At 34.8% G+C, this 14,201-nt stretch overlaps 1 protein-coding gene across 2 annotated transcripts; it reads right to left on the reverse strand.

Moving 5' to 3' along the window:
- LOC109844410 (uncharacterized exonuclease domain-containing protein At3g15140) lies at positions 3–13,883 on the reverse strand. 2 transcript variants are annotated; one of them, XM_020413416.1, is made up of 8 exons: positions 13,567–13,883; positions 10,589–10,791; positions 8,234–8,314; positions 4,048–4,173; positions 1,917–2,040; positions 1,636–1,798; positions 528–1,188; positions 3–234 (listed from the first exon to the last, which is right to left on the reverse strand). In XM_020413416.1, the coding sequence occupies exons 1-7, from the start codon at positions 13,792–13,794 to the stop codon at positions 1,151–1,153; spliced, it is 963 nt and encodes a 320-aa protein (XP_020269005.1). In that variant the 5' UTR covers positions 13,795–13,883; the 3' UTR covers positions 3–234; positions 528–1,150. The 2 variants fall into 2 exon arrangements, with proteins under 2 accessions (XP_020269005.1, XP_020269006.1); XM_020413417.1 differs by having other exon boundaries at positions 3–237.

Genomic DNA, 14,201 nt, shown 5'->3' on the forward strand with positions numbered 1-14,201 from the left:
AATATGGGGAAGAAACTCTAATAAGAGCACACCTGTTTCTCAGAAACAGACTGGCAATGTCAAGTTCCTTTCAATACAAGATTAGCAAGCATGCTGAAATTCTAGTGCCCGTCAGGTTGCCTGAACTTATACTGATGTCGTCTCTCTCTCTCTCTCTCTCGACTGCGGAGAGGCAAGACAATGAAACCTCAACGAGGGGACCGTAGTAACCAACCGAAGTCCATAACATGTGGCCTGCTACAATATGAAGTTTTTTACGTAAATATTAAAACAGCAGAGTACTATGCAGCTTGTCAATGATAGACGCTAGCTGCTGACTGGAGGTTTAAATACTGAATTTAAGGCATCTCTAACATGTACTGTTTGTGTGTCTGAGATTTATCCACTAGATAATTCTTATGACAACACAGAACTGAAAGGATCATGAATTCTTTTCTTATTGAAATGAAGTACCACATTCTTTTCCAAACTGTAAATTACCGAATATGCAGATAAAATTGCAAATGAAGTACAAGAACCTAGCTTACCGTTTCCTATTAGTAGAAGCTGTAACTGATGAAGATCAATCGTTGCTCATGTAAGAAAGACGTATAGGTAGCGGTTATGCTCAGTGAGTCAGACTGCAACTGGTTGCTCTATAATGACAGCACACAAGTTAATAAGATCCTAAATATCCTATTATAATGGGACTGCGCTGGAATGCTGTTGAACTCAGCTTAGCACAATGAAGTAATATACATTTAAGGGAGTCGTTGCATTCTTCAATATCTCTCAACAACTAGGCTCTGTTACTAGAAATCGGACAACATCATCTGATTCTATTCTTGAATAGAAATTTCACATCACCTGGGTCAGAGGAAATTTGTTGCATTCTTCAATCTCTCTCAACAACTAGGCTCCGTTACTAGGAAATCGGACAACATCATCTGATTCTATTCTTAAATAGAAATTTCACATCACCTGGGTCAGAGGAAATTTGTTGCATTCTTCAATCTCTCTCAACAACTAGGCTCCGTTACTAGGAAATCGGACAACATCATCTGATTCTATTCTTAAATAGAAATTTCACATCACCTGGGTCAGAGGAAATTTGTTGCATTCTTCAATCTCTCTCAACAACTAGGCTCCGTTACTAGGAAATCGGACAACATCATCTGATTCTATTCTTAAATAGAAATTTCACATCACCTGGGTCAGAGGAAATTTGTTGCATTCTTCAATCTCTCTCAACAACTAGGCTCTGTTACTAGAAATCGGACATCATCTGATTCTATTCTTGAATAGAAATTTCACATCACCTGGGTCAGAGGAAATTTGTTGCATTCTTCAATCTCTCTCAACAACTAGGCTCTGTTACTAGAAATCGGACAACATCATCTGATTCTATTCTTGAATAGAAATTTCACATCACCTGGGTCAGAGGAAATTTGTTGCATTCTTCAATCTCTCTCAACAACTAGGCTCTGTTACTAGAAATCGGACAACATCTGATTCTATTCTTGAATAGAAATTTCACATCACCTGGGTCAGAGGAAATTTGTTGCATTCTTCAATCTCTCTCAACAACTAGGCTCCGTTACTAGGAAATCGGACAACATCATCTGATTCTATTCTTAAATAGAAATTTCACATCACCTGGGTCAGAGGAAATCCTTCTTGCTGTGATCTTCAAGAGAGCACCATCACTGAGGAGGCGCTGAACAACTCTTGCTATATTTTTAGTGTCATCAATCCCGAGATGGTGACTACCAAATACTGGAATCTCTAGTTCTCTCATCATTGTCATCATCCCTGTTGCCTGTCAAGCATCAAAAGAGCCTTTAAATGGCGCACATAGTTCCAGTTTTAATTCCATTACCACCATCAAGAAAAGAACATTTCTCGCATTATGAATGTAGCAGATCTTTTTAGCTTACCCTTCTATTGTAAAAATTCAGGTAAACGTCCTTCAGATTGATCCACTCCATGAAGTATGGAGGAATCTTCATTTTGGAAACTTTGCATTGTTGAGGGATCTTCGTCTTTATATCCCAATTACCACTGTTATCAAGAGAAGTGAGATATTTGTGCACTACGACCACAAATAACAATTGAAACAATGGAAAAATAAAAGAAAACAAAAATATCCTAAAATCTGATGGCCCTTGAGAACCAGAATCACCAGATACACAAGAAGGTGACTGACATGACTTGGAAGAGAACAACCTTATGTAACTTAAATAGTAAAACACACCGAAGAAACCTTTTCCTCTGGCCTTTTTAACAGTTAGGTGATAGGCTAGCAGATACAGATCCTCAAAACCAACCACCACTGTTTACTTATCTACTTCCGATTCTTCATTCAATTACCTAGGAAATTAAATACTCTTATGATTATAGGAAAAAGATAGCTGAAAGGAAAGAAGTTTTATACATCAAATCCTCCTGAGACTTTAAGGTAAATTTCTAAGAGACGGAATCCATAAATACGCAGAAATAGGGGAGACAGGAAGCTGGGCATAGTGAAGTAGGCCAGAATGATACTGCTGCATAAATATATGAAAAAACAAGTTACCTTTTAATGTTAAATCTTTATGGAGTAACAATTCCAGTTTCTATTGATTACGGCTGTTTAGTGATTTAGGACTTGTTAAAAATCAATTCCAGTAGGTAAAAGGTCATACTTAATAAGAGTTCATTGTGAAGCTTGGAGGAATGCTTTATTAATCAGCATAGTAGCTAAAGAATCATGTAACCTGATCTACAAGAAATGACTTATTTTTTGAATGAAGATTATGGTCTTTGCACGTTCCTCAATAGTACTTCAAAATTCCTCCAAGTTCTTCTCACTTTCTTAACTGTGTTGCTTTCAAGCATCATACAGTTGTCAAGAAATAATATTAAGTTCTCGCATTAAATTATCTTTAAGTATTATACCAGAACCCATTTCAAGATTAATAACAAAAATACATTATACTTCGTTATTTTTCCAAGTTGGGCCCCCATAATCGGGCATCTACTACTTTGGACATAAATCCTTGCATGCCCCTATCAGATAAGTTAGCGATATTGATAAGCAGACACTCACACGTGCATCTGTGACATTGAAGAGACCTATAATAAAATGTTGGAGAAACTTATTACCATTAATTTGTAATCAGCAAATAAAGCATCTAGTGGAACTGCACCATTGATCATACTTGCACAGTGAAATACTTTCTAAAATGACAATTTTGACTTCTTTGGCAGATGTTGCAGAGAAGCTTAACTTGATGATACAAAATAGTGGGTTAAAATATGTCAATTTAGAAAATGATCCCATTGCTAATCAGTAGTTGTAAGACATAATTAAACTGGTTCGAACCTTATCCAAGCATTGTCAATCGTAGTTACTCACAGTTGAAAACTTACCGAAATCACTGCAAACCTAAATCTATCCAGATCATCCACTGTGGTTAGATAGCTTCTAACAGGTTAATATGGAGAAGAAAGGTCATTAACAGGGAGAACGATGGTAGTTAACAGGCAAAAAAATGCGTAAAGAATCAAACCAGAGAAATAGTATAGCAACACACACAAACATAGACACACTCACACACACACATATATAAATATACACACTATATATACACACATATACACTTAAACAGAAAAGTAAGAGAAACATTAAATTTATGGATTTCAACAACCAAAGCAACATCCACACCAAGTATGTCTATGGTGATGTCATCTTTTCACAAGCAGACTTTCAAATGTAGATGCAGTTGGGTGATTTAAAATACAAAATAAATCTGCAGCATATTCTAGGTTTAGTCATCAATGGCCAAAAAAGAAAAATTGTCTGATATATCTTTAATCTCACATGTAAAAACTCATGGGGACTCGGGAAAAATAGAACAAATGAATGTGAAGCTGCATGCAACTAGCAGATTTTTGACTTCAAATCCATTAGTTACAGATAACCTCAGATGCCTTTGCATACGAGACAAATCACAAAAAAGATCAAGTTTCACAAAGGATGTGTAATGTTAGTGATATTAGATCTATTTTTAATAAGAATTAACTAACCAAGTTACAAACGCAGCTCCATGTAGGGGGCCTTCAGATTCTTTCTTCCACAAATGATGATTGCTCACCCATGTCTCAAACTCCATGATTACATCTTTGAATGGGATAGCTGTATCATGCCATACTCTGTACGCCACATGAGCCATTTATGTTTGAAAACATAAATAAGAATATAAACTAATATAAAAAAATTCCACTAGCTAACAAAGAATTAAATATTTAAACTAGACTGATATTAAAGAGATCAATGAAGAATGAAAGTTTCCATACATTCAACCACCAAAAGTAACTGGAAGGTTGCTTCATTGCTCCAATGTGGCTAAATATCAAGTAAAATAAAAAGTTATCAATAAAATAGGGTAAATTTCACTTAACCCCCTGAACTTTGGGAAGTGTTGCACATAAACCCCTAAACGTTGTTTATTTCACTTAACCCCCATGAACTTGTCTCACTTAACACCCCTAAAATAACACTGTCAACTTTGACAGGGCACTTGTAAAGCACATGACGGGAAATGACCAGAATGGCCCTCATTCTCTTAAAAATGTTATTTAATTTAAACTCTCATTAACCCCAAATTATCTTGCCTTCTTTGTTCTTTCCTCCACTCAAGAGAACCCATATCTTCTTCCTCCACTCAAGAGAACCCATATCTTCTTCCTCCACTCAAGAGGCGATATTGTAGCTTTTCTCCTTGCATATCGCTAGGGTATTATGGAAGTTACTAAGGCAAGCACCTACTGGCACCTCAAAAATGTCAACTTAAAAATGTCACCTTGGCACCTCACAAGCTCAGGTGCTCACCCAAGGCTTGTGCAATAAGGCCCAAAAGGTGACTGCATCTATATTGACTTTCCTAGGGTGCAAAAGCTGTTCAATAAAGTAAAATTTATTTTTTTTCAAAGTTTTTTGTTTCTTTTCTCTTGATTGACTTTCTATTATTTTTGTTGTAATGTAGTTTATCACCTATATCATTTTGGGGACATGTCATAATTTGAAACTTCAAACTATGCCCTTTAATTATCTATGCTGGTAGTTACTAGTTATTATTACTATTCTGTCAACTACTACTTTAGTTAGGTGTTTTATGACTAGTTACTATAATTTGTGACTTTGAAAATTCAGCTGTTTAATTTGTTCACTTGCAATTTATTTATATTGTGTTTATTTGCATATTATTTATAATGTTTCTGAATTTTTTTGAATATTTAACACCTTGATATACTCAAGTGATCACCCTTTTTGGCCTCTCTCGCCTTAGGCAACAAGGACATTATCGCATTGCCCTCACATTTTTCTTTTAGAACACGACCCAATTCACAAGATAAGTTAACCTACATATATAGATATTTGTGATAAACATTGTTTTAAATTTCCAAAAATATAGTTGATATATTAGCTGATATATCATTCAACAAGGCTTGCTACAAAACGATATTGTCTCAATATCCTTTTAACACTTTTTAGCAATTTTTGGGCAATATATATCCTCAACATGGATATCAACTGATAAGTTCATTGATATGTCTTTATATGGCTTCTTACAAAACAATCTACCGCCTTCGGCAATTTTTGAGCGATATATCACATGTTTCCCAATAAGCATAAATTTCCTTATATAGCAGCGACTAAGGGACATCTATAAATTTTGAAGCACCTAAAAGGCATAATGCTAGAAAAAAGCCCTATAAAAGACCCTAACATTTTGATTTATTACGTAATGCTTAATAAAAGTATATTAATGAATAATAAAATTATATTAAAAATCCTTATATCATAAGTAGATGATTAAGGGATTTCATTTCAGCTCTTTAATGTAAAATATATATGCACAACACTACCATAAAAATCAATAATTATAGAAGAATTGTACGTGCATGATGCACTTGACAGAAAAAAAGGGTAAAGTACTATATATGTCTTCTTACATAGTCAATAATGATAAGATACTCTCACTATAAAAATTATATATTAGATTGATGTAACAAACCAATTGTCAAGTATAAATAAAGGCGCATATAAAAATATACTTCTCATTCACATTAAATCTTCAATAATCTAAAAGAATTTACATATTATCTGTTAATTTACTAAAGAGTAAAATTATTCTTAAAACTTATATCATAGTTTTACTAAATAATCTTATAATTGTTTTGTTTTTAATAAATTTTTATTTTCTTTGTATTTTACTTCAAGTAATTTTACATAATTTTAATAGCGTAAATATCAAAATTATGATTTTAATTCTTGATACATATTTTTTATTCGTATAATATTTAATGCTAAATGATACTGTTGTATATTGTAATAGGCTATGTTACCCGGGTACTTCTATAATGAAGTCGTACCCGTACCGGATACGTACCCGACACTTTCCCGTATCCAAACTTCATGGACACTTCTTGAATATATGCATGCATTTATTAAACATGTACTCAATTATACGATATATGTGTTAATTTAAAACATTTGTCAAAGACTTCCTGGACGTAGAGCTTACAATACGATATATGTGTTAATTTAAAACATTTGTCAAAGACTTCCTGGACGTAGAGCTTACACTTCACATCCGTCTTTTGAAACTAATGAGATACTTGAAACTAATGAGATATGGGTCGGATTCGTTTCAGTCCATACCCAAGTTTAAAACTATATAGTTAATGGGTCCTTTAGATGTCTAATAAAAAAATGAGTAGTTTACAATTCATGATAATCAATATGATAAAAGAAACTCAAAAATATGATCGGAATTTTAATTCTAATGACACATGAAGGGGAAAAAATTATGTACAATATTAATTCAATATATATATGTAGTTGTGTCCCCGTACCTTACATTTTACAGTTTTGCCATGTCTCGTACCCGCACCCGCACCCGTACCAGTACCCATGCCCGTTTCCATGCAACTTAGGTAATAGGTCACCGCCTAAATGATACATCTAAGTGTACTTATTTAGTCAAATCGTGGTGAAAAAAGATAATGCGATACTCACCATAAAATGCAATTAAATTTCATATTTCAAAAAGTAGACTCAAGGTAAGAACATAGATAAGAGTCCATATAACATAAAAGGTGTTGCCACTTTAAACTAGAATTCCCATGTTACCCTCATACTTTTGTTATTCTTTCACAAATATAGGAAACTTCTTGGAACTTTTCTATTCCTTCAGTCATTTTTTACCCTCACTGTATTCTTTATAAATAGTATGTAACAAGATTTTCTAGACACCTACAAATCAAGGTACAAAATATCGGCCTATATATCACTATATCAGCCAATATATCAGGGTTCACAGCAGCCCGCAATGCTATTTACGAGTTTATATCATTTTTAGTTTTTAGAACTTTTTTCTGATATATCAACCGATATCCAATAAACCTAATATTCGCAATATAGGCTGCTATTGGGTTTTTTGTTTAGGTCTTCTCTATTTGGGATTAGTTTGGGGTCTCCAACCCGACCCAAATACTAAATAAAACTTTCCATTTGCTTTAGAAATCACAGCTGATCTAAAAAAAAATTCTACCAATTACAATTTCGGCACTCATCTCTCACTTTTTTGGCGCTCCATTGTCTTGCTTTCCACCAGCAAGGTCCCCCTCTCTTTTCACTCACTTTTCTCTCTCAGAAATTATTGTACAATTTTTTATTGTACAATTTTTTATACTCAGAAATTATTAAATATGTGTAGATAACATATTAGAATATTCAATTACGTGTGAACATCCAATATGACACCCTGTTATTTACTACATATCCCTAATATATCCCTGATTTCCACAATCCGATATGAATTTTGGTCATCCAATATTTACACAAAATACGATATTTAAAACAATGCTAGCAATAGTAGCTGATCACTCCCAAGGCTCAAAATGGTAGAAACAAATATAGCTTGCTGCACAACCTTTTCTAGATAACCAAGAATCCAAAGAATCAAGAATTGTATCTAGTAAAGGTTAAAAATTTGACATCAAAAGTTTCTTCACTGAACTACAAAAGAAAATATGATTTTCAAGGTCACAACATATAAACAGCACAAGGGAGAAAGATTAGCATATAAATGAAACTTCTAATAAATTCAGCTAGTCATATAAAGATACTAAATTAACAAGGTCATAGCAACTTAGTTGTCCAGAAAAAATAACACATTTGGGAGAAAATTGGGTCATGAACACATACCTATCAATTCCAAATTTTCCATATTTCCCTTTAATATACTCATTTATTCTTTGCTGACCCATTTCAGTTGGTCTCACAAACCTATAACAAAAATAAAAGCAAACGATAATAATAATTGCATTAGTAAATAAAACAAAGGTAAAGAAATCATCACAAATCTCCGTGGTCAGACATAAGAATAGCATACCTATATAACATTTGCATTGAGTTAAAAAAACTAAAATTGTAATTAATAGAATTAATCAATTAAAACACCTGAGGATAGCAAGTCCTAGAAGAGCAGCCGAAGGGCTCATGCAAGAACAGTCCAGAAGAACAGAAAAAGATGAAAGATCCTCAAACCCACGCATTATTATTTAATGCACAATGAGGGTGCAGTTTAGCCACTCTGATCGCCTAGAAAAAGGGAAGAACAGAAGGAAGAAAGAGGACCTTCTTAAGCAAATAAATTAACTAATCTACAAATAGTTAAAATATGGAAATTTGGCATCCATAAGCCTGTCTTGGAGATGTGATATATAAAGTTAAAAAGACATCCACTGCCTCTATTACACCATTAGTTGCTGCCCTACACTCAAAGTTTACATAACAAAGCCACTGCCTCTATACACCATTAGTTGCTGCCCTACGCTCAAGTTTACATAACAAAGCCATGGGAATTATGTTTCGTATTCCTACTACTAGCTACATCAAGTAAAGTAGGTAGGTATAATCTTACTGATTTATAGTTTCACACTTAAATTTGATTTAGACTACTAACATTTATGATGAGTTTGAGTTGGTTTTTCAAGAGGGGAGGGGAAGGGCTTGGATGGTTACAATGCTAACCGTTCAAATGTTATGTGGTCACAATTTTTAATAAGGACAGGGGAAGGAGGATAAAAAGTAGCAATTTACCAAATATGTAGGCCTAAAAAAATTTGTAGAAATATAAAATTTTAGGCACTAAATTATGTACCTTGTCAGTCAGACTACCACATACCGTGTCCCATAGCAAGGTTAGTTGATTTTAGCATAAGTTCTCCCTTCTATAATCTATTAGTATTACTAATAGACAATCCTGAACCTCTATTCTATCATCGAATCTGTCTAAAATGCCTTTCCACCATATAGTGAAACTATAATAAAAGTAGGCATGAATCATAGACTAAATATATAAATACGAATGAACAATGTTCTAAAATGCAGATTAAGCGGCTGCTTATACATATGCGGGTTGAAACTGCTCCAATTAGGGAAAAAGCGTCTCATTAGACAATCATCCGCATAATAGGGTGCTTTTTTAGAAAGCGCCTAAATAATTTTTTTCATGCGAGTGCTTATTTTTCAAATCCTTTCTAAGTTAAACCCGTTTACCCCAAACCCGACTCGACTATTAAAGTAAAAGGAACCCTAATCCTATAGATTTCCTAAAGTTCAGCTACTCCTCTCTATATTATCACTCTTGTTCGAATGTAGCGGCTTCGACAAATATCTCCGGCTTGTGTCAATGCTTGCTCGACCTTCCGCCGCTCGCGAAAACTCACCAAACGATCGTACAACCTTTGACTCTCTCCCTACAAGCTCTCTGATGATCCCCTCAAAGCTATCTGATGTTCCCTTCAAAGCTCTCCGGAAAAATAGACTACTCGAATCTTCTAAGCATATTTTCAAATTTTTAGGAATTTTATATATTTCAAAAATGATGAATAATAAATACATATTAAAGATTGAAAAACTTATGATTCCACATAATTTGATTAATCGACATATAACTTGATTAATCATTAAGCACCCTTGAACGTCTCTCGTCTTAGAAAATCATCATACGCAGTGTTCCAAATAATCTCGATCTGACTTTAGTCATATATGCAAATGCATATCTATACTACTCTTCACTACAAAGTAAAAACCCCAATATATTTTTACCACCAAAATAATATTATCAAATCCACTATGCTTGAGCTCTAGATTCTATTAGACCCTAGGAAAACTTACTATTATTAGTACATCAGTGGTACCGATCAAAAGTATGGTTATCTATCATATAGCCTGCCTACGACGTGTCTGATATATATTGTCTGATGCAGATTACACAATGAATCCCTACTTTATGACTCTTAAGATTTAGCAGGCTACACAAGTGCAGAAGGGAGGTAGCTTTTCTAGTGGCAAGGCAAACATAGCAAGACTAGAGTTAGGTGTTACAAGATAAAGTATCTATAACTTTGTACATGCATGCCACATTTCAAATCATAAATTAATTCTCAAAAAAAATCAACATTATGAACTGCAAGACGAAGAATAAATTCTCATGGTTAAAAATAAAAAAACAATTCTATCACTGACTAGAAAACATTTAAAAAGTAAGGGTACCTGTGAAATGAATCAACAAATTCCATTGTCCTGCAGTCAATCATCACAATGGGAAATTCAAGGATTTCAACTTTTCCCTCCAAATCAAGGACTAAAATGTAATCTAAATCTTGACTCTTCAAGTTACTGACATCAGAATCATTCGCTTGAAGGTCTGATAAATAACTGTGATTGAATTTCTCAAGGTGTACTTCATCATCCATCTAAAGATAAAATATAATAACAGTCAACGAAAAAGTATATTTTACAAAATAATATAACCCACATTTCATCATTACAAAGAAAGACAGGATTCATGTTCCCACAGAATATTGCATGATTTATTGGACAGCAATGATCACAAGGCATGTGTTTAGATATTCATTCATTCAAGATAGACATAGCCAAATGAATAAAATACATTCGGGAAAAAAACACATTCAAGTATATCATTCAAGCCCTCGACAACTATATGTCACTTAAAGGCTAAGAATTGATGATTACCAACTGTTGAACTAAAGAAATCTCGGAATGGTCTCATTAATAAGAGTTTAAACGGCTGCTATGTACCTCTCACGCCTATTTTCACCTTTTGTAAGCACTTCATATCACCTCCTAGCACAATAATACAGAGCTCCATCAACATGTATGAAATGATAAGTTTTATTCAATACCAATATGGGCAGCAATTACAAACTCAATAGATCCTTCACCAATAGCAAAGAGAAACCATTACTAACAGACGCCTACAAAAGACTTTCTCAACAAAAATCATAGTGAGGATATACATATTCTTCTCAACCCATAGAATCAAAACAAAAAAATAAATCACCCGATAAACTTCTAAACACGTATAGATGGCCAAATTCAAAATAGCTCATTATGCTCTGTTTGACCACGAAAGTTGAATGAATGCAGAAGTTAAAACACCACTTTCAATTGCTCAAAGAGTGCTCCATGGTAGTTGCTTTGCTAAGCTATATTTTCCAATAGAATTTGATATGCCCCAAAATTTCCTCCATGTTAGGCCTTAAGCCTCTAAAAAGCAAATAGTTTCTAGCTCTTCGAATATAGTACATGCAAGCAACAAGAGTAGACCTATTGAAGTTCACAATCATCCCTTTACCTCCCCCACTTCTTAGTATCCCAAGGAATTAGTGTATCCCACCTCCAAGGAGTATAACGAACCCATATGAATTCAGAGATATATGTCCAAAATTTACTGCTGAAAACACATTCAAAGAATAATTGTATAGTTTCTTCAGCCTCTTCACAGAGAGGGCAAAAGGATTTTATGTCCCGTCCATGTTTGATGAGAGATACTCTAGTAAGAAGCTTATTATGACAAGCTAAGCAAAAAAGATAAGACTATAAGAGTGCTTAGGTAGTTTTATTCTACTAAAAAGCAACTTCCTCCATGGAACCTTTTGAGAGGAAACAAGTTTTATAAGCCCCTTTTGAGATAAAAGAGGACCAGAGGCAACCACAAGATTGCAAATTTTTCTTAAACATTTTTCTGAAACCCCAAGAATGAGTCTTTTTAATGGGAATCCCCCAAAGACTATTACTTTTTACATAAACTTCACTTATCCATTTCACCAACAAGTTATCCTCTTTAAGTACTATAGACCATAAGTGTTTAAACATCATTATTTTATTTGAAATGGTCGCATCATGAAAACCCAAAACACCATGAGCTTTTTTATAAATAGAGCATTGTTTTAAAGGCGATGAGCCTTAGCGCCTTTGTCGCTCAAGCGAGACAATCTTATAACTTTGCACCTCGCATATTGTCAGGTGATGAAGGTTACTAAGGCGAGCGCCTTTTGGTGCCTCAAGACCTTGTGCCTCATGACCTCACCTTGACGCCTAAGACATGTGAGGCGCGAGGTGCTTGTCTCTAGTTTAAATTTTTGAAGGTAGAAAAGATGTCTTATAAAGTAAAGTTTATTTTGTTATTGAATTTTTGTGTCTCTCTTTTCTTGGTTTATTTTTTGCTATTTTGTTGTAATGTACTTTACCACTTCTACCATTTTGAGGACATGCCACAATTTGCACCTTTAAGTTCAAAATTTGTTGCTTAATTATTTGTGTTAACAGTTATTAGCTAATATTACTATTCAGTATTTGTTACTTACTACTTCATTTAGGTAGTTTATGGCTTATTTGATTAGTGACTTCGACAATATGACTGTAATTAATTTGTCTTGTTGCTATTTATTGATATTTACATATTATTTATAATGCTTATGATTTTTTTTTGGAATATTCATCGCCTTGGTTCACTCATGTGATCGTATTTTTCGGCGCCTCTCGCATTATGTGACATAGGAGACCTCGCCTTTTGCTTTTAAAACACAGAAACCGAGTGTCTTCCATGCCACCAGAGGAACTTTGCACTTGTTATCATCACTAGCGTGAAGAAACTTCCTACAGATTGCTTCGACTTGATTTATCACAATCCTAGGCTATGTATACCTTTTGAGAACAATAGTTAAATTAAATACTGTCTATGAAATCATGCGAGAAAATATCATTGCATACAACAACCTCAACCAAATATACTTACTTCGACAAAAACTCCATACATTAATAAAAATATATTTAGTTCAGTATCATATAAATAATATATTGGAAAGCTTTTTATAGAGATGAGAATATGATATTACATGTGCCTTTATGCAATTAAATAATACTTCCCTTCCAAAAGATCGCCCAGTTCCTATAGAACCTATCACTAAAATTCCCCAAGAAAGGGATAGTGCTAAGCGGAGCGAAAAGGGTTTCCAATGAAAACTATTAGCCCCACAGAGGTTTGTGAACAAGTTACAGTTGCTTATTCAACCACAAACCCCAAGGAAAAGAGATAATTTGTGGTGGATAAAAATCAAATCTTTCAACAACGAGAATAGATTTACCTAGAAAAACATTGGAAATATGACTGAGGAAAAGGAACAAACAGTAGATGGGCGATAAGAAAAGTAGGAGGGCTAGCGTACAAGAGTGCATTTTCCCTGGGTGTAGTAAAGACACATGGGCTTCCAACTTTTCAAAGTCCTCTGAGATGTCGAAACCATCTCTTCGGCCCCCGGGGAAGCGGCGGGGGTGACGGCGGAGGAGACAGAGAGATTGCTGCGAGGAGAGCTTAAACGGCGGCGGAGGAGAGGGGGTGAAGAGAGAGGGGAGATGAAGCGAGGGGAGGGGAAAAGCCTGACGAAGGACATCATTTCAGCCCCCTTTTCTTTTCTCGTCACGACGCAGCGAGTATTCGATTTGATGAAGCGAGGTTGCCATTCGGGTCGGGTTGAGCCACGTACGGCTTTGCAAGAGTCGGGCCTTCGTCTCTCATCTGTGGTCTGGGACTCCCGGCCCATGTTTCATAGGTCGTGGGCCGGCTCATGGATTTTTCATTTAATTTTGGAAAAATTGCTTCAAGACCCCAAAATCTAAAAAGTCATGTGACCCAGCCTCTCATATTTTTGGTTATGTGCTGCAGCCCCAAAATTTTGAAATTTTTTTGCCCAAACCCCTCCATCATGACTCCAGCTCATGGTTTCCTAAAAACCCCAATTTTACCCCTCCCAAAATCACTGTCATCTTCCCCCCAAAATCACACTTCTTCCTCCTCTTCCTT

Source organism: Asparagus officinalis, chromosome 6 (genome assembly GCF_001876935.1).
Source record: "Asparagus officinalis chromosome 6, Aspof.V1, whole genome shotgun sequence".
Lineage (NCBI taxonomy): Eukaryota > Viridiplantae > Streptophyta > Magnoliopsida > Asparagales > Asparagaceae > Asparagus > Asparagus officinalis.